The sequence below is a fragment of the Crocodylus siamensis genome, chromosome 12 (assembly GCF_052110815.1).
Source record: "Crocodylus siamensis isolate JL-2025a chromosome 12, ASM5211081v1, whole genome shotgun sequence".
Taxonomy (NCBI): domain Eukaryota; kingdom Metazoa; phylum Chordata; order Crocodylia; family Crocodylidae; genus Crocodylus; species Crocodylus siamensis.
In genome coordinates, this window is record NC_143406.1 from 22,005,464 (window position 1) to 22,021,544 (window position 16,081).

A 16,081-nucleotide genomic window follows, 5' to 3' on the forward strand; every position below is an offset into this window, starting at 1 on the left:
GAGCTCTCATGACCTGGGGCTTCTGCTAAGACAGCCAGTTGGATCTTCTCTGACTGCCCCCAGGTCTCTGTGTTAATGCAGGGCTTAGGCACTGGAAGAGGACCGCCTAGTTTATTATGAAATTACACATGCTCCAGGGCAGCCCTATGGCTCCATCCTGCCCATGCCCTTGCCCTTTCACCCAACAGCTCATGGTGGAGATGGTGACTGCAATTCCCTGCCTACAAGCACTGGGCTCTACACAGTCATAAATCCCTCTTGCTCAATTTGCTGAGGTCATGCAGAGCAGCCCTGGAGCTCCTGCCACTTAAAGCTGCCCAGGAATAATGGGTAGAAAGGAAAGGGGTGGGGCTGGTGGATGCTGCTGCCCTGTGGGGCTCACATGCCAGCCATGCCCCTGTCTCCTGGCAGAGGCCATGGGGTGGCTCGCTGAATGGGGACATCCAGGGTAGTCTCCTGGGAAGGCTGCTGTTTACCGCCTACAGATCCAGCCCTCGTCCGGGCAACAGATGCTGAAACACACAGAAGTGAGAAAAGCGTTCAACCATCTGACTCAGTCCAGATTCCAGCTGCCTGTAGTCAGGGGGAAGTCACAACCACAAGCCAGAAGACAGGAGTGGGGCTTTGCATTCACATTAGCTTTATAGGGTAGCTTGAAAAGGAAACCTGTCTTCACACTATCTTCACAGCAGTCCATGGCTGGACTGGGGTGGGGGAGGGTGCTGTGGCTTCTCAGTTTACTATGGCTGCAGGTGAAACAATGATTCAAAGCCCACAGTGATGAAAGTGCTACAGCAAGCTAGCCATGGAGGCCCTGGCTCCCTGCTCTCAGTGGGGTAACTCTGACATAAGCAGAGTCTGTGTCAGTGGCAAAACAGCACAGATTTCACTGATGGGCACAGGAGAGGTTTGATGGAGCTGAGCTAGGAAAGGCACTTACTCAGAACAGGCTGGAACAAGATCATCAGCATTGTTTTACATTGTTCAGGGTATTTAAAAATTATTTTTAAAAAATGAATGGCAGATGCTACTTTTGGAACTGACCAAGCACCACCGTCTCCAAGTGTCTCAATTTTGTATTATGATCATGAAGTTTGATGTTGGGCCCTTTGAACAAGACAAGAAGGGAAGCACTAGTACTAATTAGAGCAGTAGCTGTTTTTCATAGATTACAAAATGATTCCAGGCTAAGGCAAAGGTACTACAAACAGCTGTTCCTCCAATTAGCACAAGGAGTGCCAACTGTTTTTGTGTAAGTTGTCAGTGTCAAAATATCTCATTACAACACAAATGGAAGACATTGGGCGCATCTACACAAGACACAAGATATACAGTAGACTAATTCTACTGCACTTTAGTGCATCATGGTGAAAGCCATGCTGATACACTAATGCACAGTAGAATTAATCTACTGAGCATTAGTGTCACTTAAAGGGCATGCACTACTGTTACTGTTCAGTAGTATTGGTTACTGTGCATTGAGTTAGTATCCATTATTACAGGTACTAAACTTAATGCACTGTAACTACGGCATATTAATGAACATGTAGATGCGCCCATTTCGATCTAGAAATAATAAGTTGGTTCCACCAGCACTGGGAAGCAGCTGTACTTAATGATTTTTAAAATAAAACCAATTAATTCTATGATGTGCTACTAATAATATTTCCTAAAATAATGTAAACATAACAAACTATTAATATTAAAAATAAACTGAAAACTTAAAATCCCCATAATTTTGAAAATTTTCTGAGACAGAAGCATTCTAAACAAACATTTCTCAGCATGTTCATTTCTCAGGAAATGGTGAAATATAAGTGTTTCCCATGAACCAGATACAGCATTTCTGCTACTTCTTTTTGCTCTGAATGTGCCCAGAGTGCTCACTGGGTAGCAGTCACAAGACTGTGTTCTTTGCACGTCATTGTAACTAACACTCATCCTCAGCTCCAGCCCCATTAGGGTAAAGCCAGGACTAATGTTAGGCTACCACTGGCCAAAGGCAACCTAGGGGGCTCTGGCAGGGGATGTGGATGGCATAACAGTGCTCTCTTATTCTGAGCATCTGTGATTCTCTGAAGCTCAGAGCAAGCCTCTTTAGTTTCCAAACCCTCCTTGATTTGTCCCAGCCTTCTTCTAGATCTTGCCCTCTTCTAGATTTGCCTCAGCCTTCTTCTAGAACCTCCCTACTTCCCAAGCTCCATCCTCCTTGCTGCACCAGCCCTGGGCTGTCCTGGTTTACAGCTTTCCATAATAACTCCCAGTCACAGCTCTTCATGCCTTTCCATGCACTTGCCCCTGCCCTGCTCCCTCTGCTTGTGCTCACTCACTCCCTGCTGTCCAGATGATGCTGTGCAAGAATGATGTCTCACCATAGCAGATTCACTGCTCCCCATTTTACCAGCCTGTCTTTGTAGCCTGCTCTCCACCTGCTATCATGGCACATGCCAAGGACAGCTATTTATTCCACTACACAATTATGGAGCAGAGAATTCCCCTAACATTGAATGACAGCCTGAGCACAAGGGTGGTAGGGACTCACATGCATAGGGTGACACATAGTGGCTGCCATAACTGGTGGCAGAGTATGTCCTTTCCATCCCATGTCTTGAGAGTGGCCAAAGGGTCTTTGTTCCTTCCATGTGAAGAATTGAAAGAGATGGGGTAATGGGGTGAGACACCTGCAGGAGATCTGAGTGATGCAAGGAATCAGGCCCACAGGCCCTTAAGACAGGCCCATATTCATGAAGCCAAGCTACAGGAAAATGCTTTTACTCTAGGGCAGCCATCTTTCACTCTGGCATCTTTCACTCTGGCACACCCAAACTGGCCAGTGAGGGAACCACATTGAAACCCTGCTAAGGCACATAAAATGAGGTCATGACAATGACCTTTGTAAAGTTCTGTGCACTTTACCAATGGCTGGTGCCATGTAAGTGTTAGGGAGTAATAGTAGTGTTGTTAATATTATCATCTGTAGTGCAGTCCATGGTGTCTACCAATCCCAAGATGCAATGTGCCATTTTGAGCCAAATAGCTAAACAGCTTGTCTAAAGCTAGCATGTCATATGCTGAGATGTGCAGCCCCCACAAGCTGCATCTCCAAACTGGGTAAGCAGGCCAGAGCTGTGCTGGGCTGTAGGCTGCACACCTTACCCCTGCTGTGCCCAGATGAGCTGTTTTCCATACCATACCTGGAAATTCTTTGTCTAGAGAGGTGCCCCATTTTGCAGCTTGTGAGCTCATCCTGCCCTTGTAGAGAACTCCATCGATGCCCAGAATATCAACTTCAGTCTATGGAGGAGAATACAGAATACTATAGGACGTGCATGGAGACCTAGTCCAGGACACCAAGAGCCTTGAGACCCTCCTGGACATTAACTTCTTCTACTGTCTCCCAATTCCTCCCACCTCCCTTTGCCATGTGCCTTCACCCACTTGCCAGCAACCACTGCCCTTCCTATCGCCTTGCAAGGTCAACCCCCTTAGGAAGGTTCTCTTGGTGTTCCCATGTCCCTATGAGGCTCCTGGTTTGACATGCTAGTGACACACACTTAGCAGGGTCTAAGGCAAGGGCGGGCAATTATTTTGGGTGGAGGGCCGCTTACTGAGTTTTGGCAAGTCATCAAGTGCCGCATGAGTAGACCCATCCCTTGATAGGTACCCTGCCACCTGGTTGCCATCTTGGGACCATAAGTCCCACCACCTAACACCTGACCTTTGCCACCATAGGTCCCTCCCCTTGCCCTCCAAAAGTACTTCTTTCAGCAATGGGGTTTGCCATCTTGGAGCTTGGGGAAAAATCAAATGTACTACAACATTCATTAATTTCATTTAAAAATATTTTTGTCCTAATTTACATGTGTTTGTGTAGTGTACATAGAGGTGATGGTATAATAGCTTAAAATGAAGTCTTACTCTTGGGTATGTGTGGGAGTGTGGGTATAGGTTTGTGCGTATGTGGGGTGTGGGGGACAGTGTGTGTGTGGGATTTGTGGCAGGGTGGATAGGTGTGGGGGAGTGTGGGGTTTAGGTGGGTATAGGTTTTGTGGGGGGCTGGGAGTGTGCACTGGGAGGGTGATTGGAGAGGATTGTGGCTTGCGTGGAGTGGGAGGGTTTGCCCACAGCCCACCCCTGCGCCTGTGGCAGATAGACCCCCGCCAGTGCTCTTGCAAGCCCGGGCTCCACGCTCCTCCTGCTCCTGGTCCTGGAGCACCGGTGCAGGCTCCGTGCTCAAGCTCACTGCCGCATCTCCACATTTGCCACTGCTGTCCTTCTCCTGCCACTTCCGCATCCCCTCCACCCCTCGCTGTTCCAGCACCACTTCCCAACTGCTCCTGCAATTCTGGTGTTACAGCCAGGAACCAGGTGGGGGGCAGTGGGGAAATGGCTGCGGCAGGCAGGGGGAAGGGGCAGCGAGTGGGCAGCAACAGCTGGGTGGGAGCACGGGGCCCATGCCGGTGCACTGGGGCCAGTGCTGGCAGGGCCCAGAGCAGGGTGGCAGGAGTGCGGGGTCTGGGCCAGCAGGGGTCTATGCACCCAAGCTGGCTCCTTCTCTGCCTCCTTGAGCAGTGCAGCCCAGCTCCATACAGCCCCTGCCGGCCCAGACCCCATGCTCCTAGGCAGAAACTGCTGCTCATCATGGAGGAAAGTGACCTCCCTAACCACCACCAGGCAGTTTTAGCTGTGTCTGCCCGGAGTCCATGCCATGCTAGGCTACAGTGCATCTCCTTCATCGCTGCCTCTGTGCTGCCCAGCATGGCAGCAGTGGCTGTGTGGAGCAACCATAGGGCAGCTCACAAGCAGCAGCAAAGGATCCGCACCATAGCCTTGCGCAGCTCCCAGTGGCCACAGCAAAAGCTGCCCAGCGGTAGCAAGGGAGAGGGGCTGCTTCCCCCCACACCGACCAGCAGTTTTTGCCCAGCCGCTACTGTCGCTACCACTGTCACTCAGCCCCAGCTGGATGTAGGGCCCAGGCTGAGGAGTGGCAGTGTGGTACAAACTGCTTCTCAACTCAGGAGAAAAGCGGGCTCTCCCTCTCCCCCTCCTGCTGCTGGCACTCCCTGGTTCAGCTGCTCAGAGCCCATGCGGGGCTACCTGTGCTTGCTCTGTGCTGCCACCACTGCCCCATGGAGCAGCCCAGAGGTGGCGGTGATGCAGTGGAAACACAGGCAGCCCCACATAGGCTCTGGGCAGTTGCACCAGGAAGCACTGGCCACGGGGAGGGGGTGTGGGGGGGTGGCACTTTTTCCCCACACTGAATAGCAGTTTGTTTTGTGCCGCTGCTGCTCAACCCGGACAGGTGAACGTGGGGCACGCAGGTTTGGGGCTGTACACACTGTTCCCCACCTGTACCGTGGGGCTGGGACAGGGGAGACTGGTAAGCCGGTGCATGGGAGCCAGTGATAGCCGGGCGGGAGCGCAGGGCCCGCACCGGTGTCCATGAGCAAGTACTGGCAGGGCCCAGAGTGAGACAGCAGGGTCCCAGCTGGCTAAGGCTCTATGGAACTGGGACAGCTCCCTGCTCTCCCTGCTGGTGCATCCCAGCTTAGCTCCATACAGCCCTGCCAGCCACATCTTAGCTCCTGCTGGCCCCAGGACACCAGTGCAAGTCCCACACTCTTGCATGCCCACTCACTTCCACTCCCCCTGCCCCCACCACTGCTTTCCTCACTTTCCTGCCCACCAGCTACTCTGCACTATGTGACTCCTGGCTGCCTGGCCCAACTGCAAGATTCAGCAGGAGCCAGCCAGCCCAGCTTCGAGGACTGGGGCAATCACCCAGTCCTCCCCTGCCTCCCTACCCCCTACACCTTCTTACCTGAATTTCCTGATCCCATGCAGGAAGACATGAACAGCCCCATGGTCCCAGGCCAGAACCCCCTGCTAGGTAGGGGCTTCTGGCTGGTGGGGGCAGGCCTTGCTGTTCAGGGCCCTGCCATGGCTTCCCCTGGGTTCTACTGCCCCTGGCTCCTGCCATCTTTGACAGGCAGCCTAGGGCAGATACATATTAATTTTCTAAATTTTTAAGGGGTCCCATGGGCTGGATAGAATGGCCTGGTGGGCTGGATCTGGTCCATGGGCTGTATTTTGCCCATCCCTAGTCTAACAAGAAGAGCATGGCTAGGGGTTGGCATGGGAGGTGAACAAAAGCATGAGTAGGCTCACATTATCATAGGTGAGGACAGCTGGGCCTCCATAGGGGTAGATGGTAGTGAGAGTCTTTGGACTGGAATATTGCTCAGCAGGGTAAGTGGCATGAGCTTGGCACTGCCAGCAGTGCTGCGAGGACTGCTGCTCATGGCTGGTTGTTTCACTCCTGTCCTTCTTCTCCAGAGCTTGTTCCCTGGAGAAGGACAGAGTGGACCCATTAGCCCCCTTATTGCACTGTTAACCACAGGAATCACACCTTTATCTAGCCAAAAATCAGCCATCATATCCTTTAGGAGTGTCAGGAGCTGGGCAGATCCATCTGCATGGATCTGGAGACCTGGCAATGGTTAATCTGGGAGTTTAGAAACGGGGTGCAGTTGGGATCAAGTCCTTGGCTTCTAGGCTGGCAGGATATGGCAGGTGCAGCTGGCTGCCTGCCCAGCTTGAGAAGAGGAGCTGGGCAGCCTGGCAGGAACTGGGCTCCCAGTTGACCCTCAGCTGATTCTGCAGGTGTTTCTGGCTTGCCTGCCTGGCTGAGGAAGAGGGGCTGGGCAACCCAGCTCTGTCAGAACTGGGCCCCAGACAGCAAGAGTGGAGGAGGAATTAAAAGGAGGTACAACTACACCAAAGCACCCCCTCTTCATCCACTCCTGGGAACAGGCACATGGAGTTCCCTTCAGTGAGCTCAGGGATACTAGAGAAGCAAATGATGCCCAAGAAACCAGAAGATCCTCCCCCTGAACCTGGTGCTATGCACTAGTGACTGTTTCACCTGGCTGCATAGTGATGGGCATCACCCCCAGCAGAAGACAGGACCTGCAGAAAGGACCAGCTCTCAAGGGGTGATGAGCTTCTGTCCTGATGAGATGAATGCCCTGAAACCTGCTACCTTGGAGCTGTATTTTGCCCAACCCTGGTCTAACAAGAAGAGCATGGCTAGGGGTTGGCATGGGAGGTGAACAAAAGCATGAGTAGGCTCACATTATCATCGGTGAGGACAGCTGGGACTCCATAGGGGTAACTTGCTATAGGAATCTTGAAGGAAAATTACCTCCCCTGGAGATGCTCAAATTCAGGGGTTAGGAACCAGGCTCCATTCCTACTTGAATCACTTGCAGAACTAGAGCACAGGCCCCTCCCTTATTAGGCACATGCTGCTGAGCCAGGAGCTGAGCTACACCAGTGTCTCACACCTGGCACTGGTGAGATGGTGGAGGGGGAATGTTAGCACTAGCAGATCTCCAGGGAAAGAAACAGGCTGCTTCATTCTCCCTGGACATGGGGCTTCTTTCATAGGCTAGGGACAGACATTCAAAAAGCCTGAGCCTGAATTGATTCAACCTTTTCATGTTAGTTTAATCTGGCTAAACTGAACTGGTTTCCAAACATAGAGACAATCCCTCTGGACTGAGGAAATTCTGGCACATGCCTGCAGTGGCTCAGGCTGGAAGCCAGGGGGTGCTAGAGCAGCTCTCCCTTCCCTTGCAGAGCTGAGTTGAGGAACTGTGGCCAGGTCCCAGCAGGAGGCTCTGATTAGGAATTGGTGTAAACCCCCAGCCTACCTGCAGTCCCAGGCTTTTCCCAGCCGGCTGGTCAAGGGGTGGGAGTGTTACCAACCCCCAGCTAGCACTGAGGCAAAGGGGGGTGGGGGGGTGCAGCGCGTGCATCTGCTGCTGATACAGAGCTTTTCAATTTCCCTCCCTGCTTCTGTATACTGCCTGCAGCAAACTGACAGGCAAGCAAGCCAGGGGTGTGGGGCTGATAAGACTGTCACTCCTATCTCAGTGTTTATTGCCCCACTAAGAAAACACGGGGACATTACCAGCTACCTGTTGATTCTGCTTGTTGATTCAGCAAGTACCCAGAATGTGGTCGGCTAGCTAATACACAGATACCTTCTCACAAGGCAGAGGGGAAAGGGGAATTCCTGCTTAGCAGGGACAGGGGGAGCAAAAAGCTTTTCCAAAGAAGGACATTAAGCTACCTGATGAATAGCTTCAAAAAGCCTGTCTGCCTCCATTGTCTCTCACAGCACGATTGTAGCCAGCATGTGGTCTGCTAGCTAATGTTGAGGTGTCTGTGAGGGAGGGGGGAATTGCCTGCTTAGCACATTGGAGGGGGAGGGAGCAGAAGCCAGGCAGATGCCTGAAGAGACTGCTGAGCTGTAGCAAGGCAGCAGAGGGCCAACCCTGCTGTGGAGCAGAGAGCCCTGCCCTGCCCAGCCAGAGAGCATGCTGGGGGGCTCTGATTTATCTTAAACCAGCAAGGAGTCATAAACATAAAAATAGACATTGCATAAACTGGTTTGAGCCAAATCTCAAACTGGTTTCAGCCATTTTCAAACTGGTTTATGTGCACTGAACAGCTGTTCTGTTACCAGTTTAAACCAGTTTCTCATTACTTAAACTGGTTTATGTGTAATGTCTGTCCCTAGGCAAACTGACTAGAGGGCAGGACAGTACATAGGAGGCCAGGGAGAATCTGGTGTTCAATCTCCCCTACAGCCAAGTACATGGCATGTCTCACACACCACACATAAGGCCCAGGTGCAAGAAGAAGGAGTCCTCTCTGGTTTCATCATGGCTCAGGGCCCCGTGGCTTCCTGGGCAGTAGCTCACCTCATTTGCTGTTTCTGTGCTAGGTACTCATAACCGTTGGCACTGGCTGGGCGCGTCCGGGAGTACAACCTTGCCTTTCGGACTGTTACCAGGTGCCTGTATGAGGGCAACAGTGTAAAACAAAAGGTCAAATAGTGCCCTCTAGTGACAAGTAGTGTAATTCAACCAGAACTATTGAAAATCAGGGTTTTGCTCAGTATCAGTAACTCTCAACCACATACCATGAGGGTGCAGTAAGTTCCTTTGAAAGGTGTGAGAGATAAGCAAGGTGTGAGGAGATGAGCACAAGCCTGACTTATCCCTGTCTGGTTGCTCCCCTGCCCAAACGCTCTATAATAAATCAATTGATTTTAGCAATGGGGTGCCGCTCAGTTCACAAAAGTTATGGAGGGTCTGTTGGATCTAAAAAGGTTAGGAATACTGCTCTGTACTCACGGCCCAGTTGTCATCATCACTGGTCTGTCACAGGAAATGCACTTCACCCGTTCAAAGAGTTGCCTGGAACAGATCCCATGATATGTGTTATTCAGATATAAGATCAGAGCTCAAAGATATGCCAGTGGCATCAACTGCAGCTTAAAAGTGTATTTCTTAGCATGACACTACTACTTAGAGCCTTCACTGTCCTGGATGCCCACAGAAGGACAGCCTCTGCACAGCTCACCCAGGTGTAGCAGTACCCATTATGGAGTTAGGACAGAATCCAGATCTCCTGACACCAAGGCCAGGACCCTTCTGTTGGGATCACACCAATTCCCTAGAGCCTAGCTCTGTAGATCAGCCCCAGGACATCTGGACAGTCACTCTTGCCTTATGGCTTTACTAAGAGGGAAAAAAGAAGGTATAAACCCCACTGGGGCAACCTTTCCCAACACTCAAGGTGATGTGGAGCATTTTGTCATAGGAGTCAAAGAGTCTAGTCTAATCAGCCCTTGGCTTTTAACATAAGGAGCTCCTGGACAAGAGCTCTTTGTCCAGAAGTGGAAGGTTGTGCTGCGTAGCAGTCGATACAGCTTCACAGAGAATCTCACAAGGTACCAGGCTAAATCCTGAGCTTCAAAGAAGGCCAAGAGAAAGCAAGATATTTCAGCACTAGGGAGAGAGACTTGCCACTAGCTTTGTATATGAAGGACAGGTGTCTCTACTATCACACAGATGTGCCTGTTAGGACAGATAGCCCTGTTTATGGAAAGGGTAACTGAAGGCAGCAAGGTAAAAAAGACTACAGGTAGTGCCAAGCAGTCAGTGTTTCTTGGTGATGTTACAAGCTTAACCAGATAGAACATTACTTGCTGGAACTGATAGTGTGAGTGAATCTCCATGAGGATGATGAGGAAAACAGCTGTACTTGGCTTCTTTTTAGCTACCTGAGTGCAGCCTCTATGCTCCCATGTGCATTGGGGCAGCATGACTTCCCTGAGGCATGGGCATAGCACAGTGAGGGGGTAGACTCTGTTCCTTGCCACAGGAGGCTGCCATCACCCACTCACTTTTTAAAGCCAGCAGCGCTGTCAGCATCAAAGTGTGGGCCCTCGCTCAGATACTTCTTAATGAACTTCCACACTTCCTCCAGTTGCTTTTGCAGGGGGTCCAGTGCCACACGGTCCAGCTGCAGAGAACCAGGAGAAGCAGGTGACTCCGAAGGGACCTGCTTGCAGTAGGTGTCTGCATCATTCTGCTGCAGCTCACTCTTCTAGGGCTTTCAAAGCTTCTCCTCCCCCAGTAGTTCCCTCACATGGGAGGAGTGACTCCACGCCACAAAGCCTGATGCAAGCCCTAGATATGCAGAGAAGTTAGCTACACAACCTACCTCTTTGCTGGTGGCCTGGGCTGCTCTCATACCAGAACTGAATCTCCTGATTGCTTAGCCAGATTCTCCCTGTTGCAGACACATCCCTGCTTCCTGCCCTACTGGCCCCTGCACACCCTTTAACTTCCCAAGAGCTGTCACCTTCTTCTTGGCTCAGTAGTGTAACCAATTATGGCAAGGATACCAGCCCCAGATGCCCATTTGAGCAGGCCCAAGAATGACAGCAACTGTTGCTGCCAGCCCAGCTGTAGCTGTCATAAAGGGCACAGAGCATAGGTGCCTTGTTATCTCTCTATCTTGACCACTGCTGCTGCAGGTGCCCCCTTTTCCCTGGTCACCAGAGACAACTGGTATCAGCAATCACCTAGCATGGGTGTGAGTCAAAAACAAGTGTCCATACGATATGCACACTCTGGGGAAGCCCCATCCCTAGCCCAGGAATAACTTCAGCTCCCAGCCAGATGTTCAAAGGTAGAATGTGATGTAGCTGCCCCACAGCAGGGAGGGACGGAGGGCAAGCCCAGACAACGAGCAGTGACTTCCAACCCAAATACTAAAGCAGAGATACAGGGAGAAGGCTCCCCCCTCACTATAGGTAATGGGCAGGGAGTCTTCACACGCACATGCTATAGAGCTCTTCCTGAGGGAAGCAGGCCAGCTGGGCTCCCCAGCCTTCCTCCATGATACAACCCTGGAGGTATGGAAGCCCCTGGGGCTCTGATCTCCCAGTTCAAACAGGGCTGCTTTGGCCACCTTGCTCCCAGCACTGAGGCTGCCCCCTGAAGTACTGCAGAAGTGGAGAGAAGCCCCAGGGTTAAGGTAAATAATATCTTTTCCTGACCAGAAGGGAGAAAAAGGAGAAAAAATCAGTGCCCACCTTTCCCTTCCTGCTACTGGCATGACAGTAAGCTCACTACTGAACATAGCAATGAGCAGAGAGCAGTCTTGGCTCCACGTCCTTTGCTCACCCTTTGAAGGGATCCCCGGTGCTATATCCATATGGGTTTCAAGCAAAGGGTGCTTATTCACTGCCTGCCTGGACTGGGACACCAGAGATACTGTTATCCCTGAGGATGGATATGAGCTCCCATTGTACTCCCATGCAGTGGGAACAGAGCTGCATTTTCATCATGTAAGTAAGCAGAGCCTGGTCTGTGCAGTCCCTCAGTCCCCAGGGCCTCTGCAAGGGAGGCTGCTCATAATATCTGTTACTAACTGCAGAGGGTGAGGAGATGAAAGGGAACATGATCCTGGTCTCACACTATTTGGACACCAGGTTAGTCCAGCAAAGCTAGAGGAGGTGTGAAACAAAGACAAAGCTAAGGGTGTTTTACAGCTCCTGGAATCTCAGGCCGCTTACTCTGCGTTAGGGTGAGGTGATACCCCGCCCACTGCCTCCCACCCCCACGGCTGTTCTCCCCCTGCCCTGGTGAAACCTGCTACCTTGGAGTCCATGTTGATGAACAGATTCTCCAGAACCTTCTGCCACTCCTTGTCCTGCAGGGACATCTTATGCAGCAGGTCCTGCATCATCTCATTCAGCTGAGTGGTGGCACTTTGCAGTTTGTCATGGTCCACCTTGGTCTCCAGCTCGCTCTTGTCTGCTTTCTAACAGAGATTCACATACTCAGACGACTCCTCCCCAGCTCAGAGGCTGGCAGGTCCAGGGCTCAGGTCTGCACAGGGTTGGAGTCCTGCTGCCCCTATCTCATGGCTGCATCCTCCAGAAGGGATCTCCAGGGCTCCTCCCCACAGGGGTGGAGGGCTGTGAATGGAGCAGGTGCTCCAGAGCTAGGAGCAGGCTGCAGGCATGCAACTGACTCAGGGCAGCACAGGCAACCTGTGTGTGGTTACCCATGCTGTAACAGTGTTGGGCAGGAAGGGGGAGAGGGAGCAGCTTCTGGGGAAATCTGGTGCAATTTAATGCCAGTTGGAGTTGATCAGTTGTTGGGGCCTAAGAACAGTGGGAGAAGGCAGGACTTGAGACCTGGGCAGCCTGGACTGGGTGACAGCAACAGGATCCCCCCTCCCACACTGGGAGAAATAAAGAACCCAGTTCTGGAAGGGGCTATGGCCCCAGCACACTGCTGAGAACTCTCATCCACCATGAGGGAGGATGGAACTGTTCAGAGAGGTGGGCTGTAGTGGAAAAACCTGGCTCTTCCCTGGGTTGCACACAGGATCTGGAAGGTGAGAGAGAAGGGCAGAGTTCTAGCACTTCATCAGGGCTTGTGCAAGAAACAGAAAGGATTTAGGCTCTGGCACTCAAAGTCCTTGGGCCTCCAATTCCAAAGGGCAGGTAACCAGTTCCCAGTGGAGCTAGGTACTTGGGCACCCTAGTGCCCACCATTGTGGGCCCTGGTGACTGACTGAGGCCACTAAGCACAACTGCAAGAGAAACAGCATTTGCTGCCCCCCGCATTCCAACACACACACACACACTGTACCAATTGGCCAGCATCCAGTTGCAGCCATGGGGCCTTCAATTGTTTTTAACAGGAGAAAAAGAGAATTATGGAGAAGGGCCCCTCACATACAGAACACACTGCTCCTTCCTGACATCAGACCCAGCAGTGCTCCCCTTGCCCTGCAAGCACCTAAGGAAGGCAGTGATGGGAGCCAACTGGATTCTTACAGAACATGCAGGCATCTCCATACACTAGTCAGAGAAGTCTGGGTGCCAGGCTTAAAGCTACCAGGATTTACTCTAGATGCTATTTCTCCTGAGATCCAGGGTCTGTCTTCATGTAATGGGACAGTGTCCTAAGGAGCAGACTCCCATGCAGGAGGATGGTGCTCCTGGCCAGTCCATCAGGATAACTATATTCTGTGCCAGTGCTGTCCTCAGAGCATTAAGAACTGGACTCAGCACTGCAAGGCGCATTTCTGGGGAGGTGGGGATAGGCCTTTTGTCCCTGAAGCTGGTGCCACTGGTTGCCTCAACTCACCACATTCATCTCCTGTTCAAGCAGGGTTTTGTCTGCTTTATTCAGGTCCAGCTGCTCCACCATCTCTTGCAGGTTCTGCAAGCAGGCAACACACACTCTTCAGGCAAACAGTGTAGAGACTCAGCACTTGTCAGGCGAGGAAGGACAGATGTGGTCCTCTAGTTCAAAGGGCCTCATCTCATGGTCCCTGCACTGCACCCTTGGGGACTAAGTGAGACCAGATCATTTGGAAAAATAGGTCCAGTCTCAATTTAACAGCTACATGTTCTGGGGAACCCACCATGGGCCTCAGGAGTATCACCAATCTCTCTTGATGCAAAGCCTCAACATCATCTCTCCAGTCCAAATGTATCTCCTCTCACCATCTAGCCATTGCATGTCATACTGCCTTCATCCACTAGAATAAAGAGCTCACTTCTATTTCCCTCTTGAGCATCCTGATAAGAGCATGGCTGACATTCTTTTGGAGAAACTACAGATGTTGAGCTCCTTGTGCCTCTCACTGTAAGGCAGGTGTTTCAGATCTTGAACCATTCTCTTTCTGTCCTGTAGTCTGAAGCTGCCCATCTGTGCCTATCCTAGGCTGGGACAGTCCACCCAAAACTTTGGTGTCAACAGACCCAGAGGGAGTAGAGTGGGGAAGGGTCACAAGCCCTCCTATGCCTTGTGACCACAAGCAACATTGACTGGCCATGGAATATTTCCATTTTCCTGGGTGCCTAGGCTGTGCCTGCACTACATGCACACATCTGTGACATTTTCCTTTGGCCCAGTGATAACAGGCATGGTCTGAGCCATGTCCATGCTGCAGCCCTTTTCACAATGTGGCCACATGCCAGTCATGTTTGGGCTGCCTCTCCTACCATGCTGTCTTTTACCACATTCCCCTACTATGCTGTCTCTGCCACGGCTTCTTGGCCTCTTGTGGGCTTAGAGCAAGTGCATGCTGGGAAATCTGGGAAGCTCTTCTTTCCTGCCTGGTGTTGGCAGTATATGTGGCTTCTCATGTATTCATGAAGGAAGCCAAAGAAAAGCTGCATCCAACCTGTTTAACACAGCCCCTCTCCCCAAGTATCTGTAATGTCCCAAATCAGCAAGCAGGCAGTCTAAGAAGGGAAAACCTCAGGGATCCAGAATCTTTCTGACATGTTCACAGAATGTTGAGGTTAACTTAGGTGAGAAGAGCACAGGAAGTCTCTCCTTGTTTTCTCAATCACTGCAGTCCTTGCATGACCAAGGAGATGCAAGCTTCCCCAGTGGGCTGCAGTTCATTATCTTGCCTCAAGCAAAACAGCCAAGCAGGTGGTGTGGTCTACCACGCACTGGATGCTCCTGGGCTACAGCACCCTCCCTCCACCCCTGCCAAACACAGCAAAGCTCTCAGCTGGGCACTTGGAGATCCCAAGGCTTTGCATGCTGCACTTGGACCTGCAAACAGGTCTTCATAATTCTGAGATGTTTCTATCTGCCCTGCCTACACTCTGCTGGCTTCCAGAGCCCAAGTGTATGTATGTCTGAAGGATTACCTGGATGTCTCCTGTGTTGCTCAGGAGCCTCTCAGTGACTTTCTGTAGCTTCTCACATTGCTCCTTCAACTTCTGCATCTGGGCGAGTGTGTTCTTTCGGAAGTCCAGCCTCTGGGGAAAGCAAGGCATGACACCATCAGCACCTTAGACACCCAGCATAGCTACCACTTCCTTGTGCCCATTAGAGCTGCCAAACAGTTTCCATTCCAATATCCTGCCTCAGACCTCCCTAACAGCAAGGATTCCCCAGACAGGGACATCTTCCTATGGTTCAACCCTGAAATGTGAAGCATGACTTGATGGAGGTGACCACCTTGATAACCAGTGGGTTAGATTTCAAAGAGGTGGATACGTGAGGCTTTAGGGAACCTGCCTACATGCAGCTTGTAACTTCTGGTTAATATTATAAAGCTGTTAATTCAACAATTGCTTCATTTTAGAATACTTCTCTGGCAATGTCACTTGTGCTGACAAGGACTGGAATTCTCTTTTGTTTGGTTGTCAAAGTAGCAATTTTGTAGCCATCTACAATGGTATTTGTGGCACTTATACACAGCTAGCCATTCTTTTCCTGTGCTTAACCCTGCACATGTAGATGACTACATACGCATGTACCTGAGTGCACAACAGCAACAGTGTGAAGGAAAACAAATGTCCACCCATGTTTTAGGGAGCTTAGTAGTTAATATAGTTGCCTGGGAACCTGGAGACTCAGGCTCTAGGCCTTCCTCACCCAAAGGGGGGTTTTCCAGATCCCACTCCAGTGTTATTTTTACACCTGAGCCTCTGTCCTTTGCATTTAATAAAGTCATGAGGGAAAAAATGGAGAGAAGGATGAAGGCAGAAAAGGATGAAGTTTCTGCTTCAATGGGCATAAGGCTCCCTAGCAGGCCAGCAACCACCTAAGTTAGCTATGCACTCTCTGGCTTACTCTCTTCTTCCTGTTCCCACATATTTCCTTCTCATGGCTGCCCATGGGACCAGCTTCTATGGTACTTGGCCCATAGGGGTTAGAATAGTGGTTAG

The 16,081-nt window shown here is 51.2% G+C and overlaps 1 protein-coding gene across 1 annotated transcript in view; it reads right to left on the reverse strand.

Moving 5' to 3' along the window:
• Nucleotides 1–378: 378 nt before the first annotated feature.
• The window catches only part of C12H16orf96 (chromosome 12 C16orf96 homolog), a 31,721-nt gene continuing 16,018 nt past the window's right edge, over nucleotides 379–16,081 (reverse strand). Inside the window, exons 7-15 of the mRNA XM_090024506.1 lie at nucleotides 15,056–15,166; nucleotides 13,530–13,604; nucleotides 12,025–12,189; nucleotides 10,262–10,380; nucleotides 9,207–9,269; nucleotides 8,772–8,867; nucleotides 6,169–6,346; nucleotides 3,195–3,294; nucleotides 379–512 (exon numbers count right to left, since the gene is read on the reverse strand). Of these exons, the coding sequence (XP_089880632.1) occupies nucleotides 379–512; nucleotides 3,195–3,294; nucleotides 6,169–6,346; nucleotides 8,772–8,867; nucleotides 9,207–9,269; nucleotides 10,262–10,380; nucleotides 12,025–12,189; nucleotides 13,530–13,604; nucleotides 15,056–15,166 (1,041 nt within the window). The remainder of the gene's footprint in view (nucleotides 513–3,194; nucleotides 3,295–6,168; nucleotides 6,347–8,771; nucleotides 8,868–9,206; nucleotides 9,270–10,261; nucleotides 10,381–12,024; nucleotides 12,190–13,529; nucleotides 13,605–15,055; nucleotides 15,167–16,081) is intronic.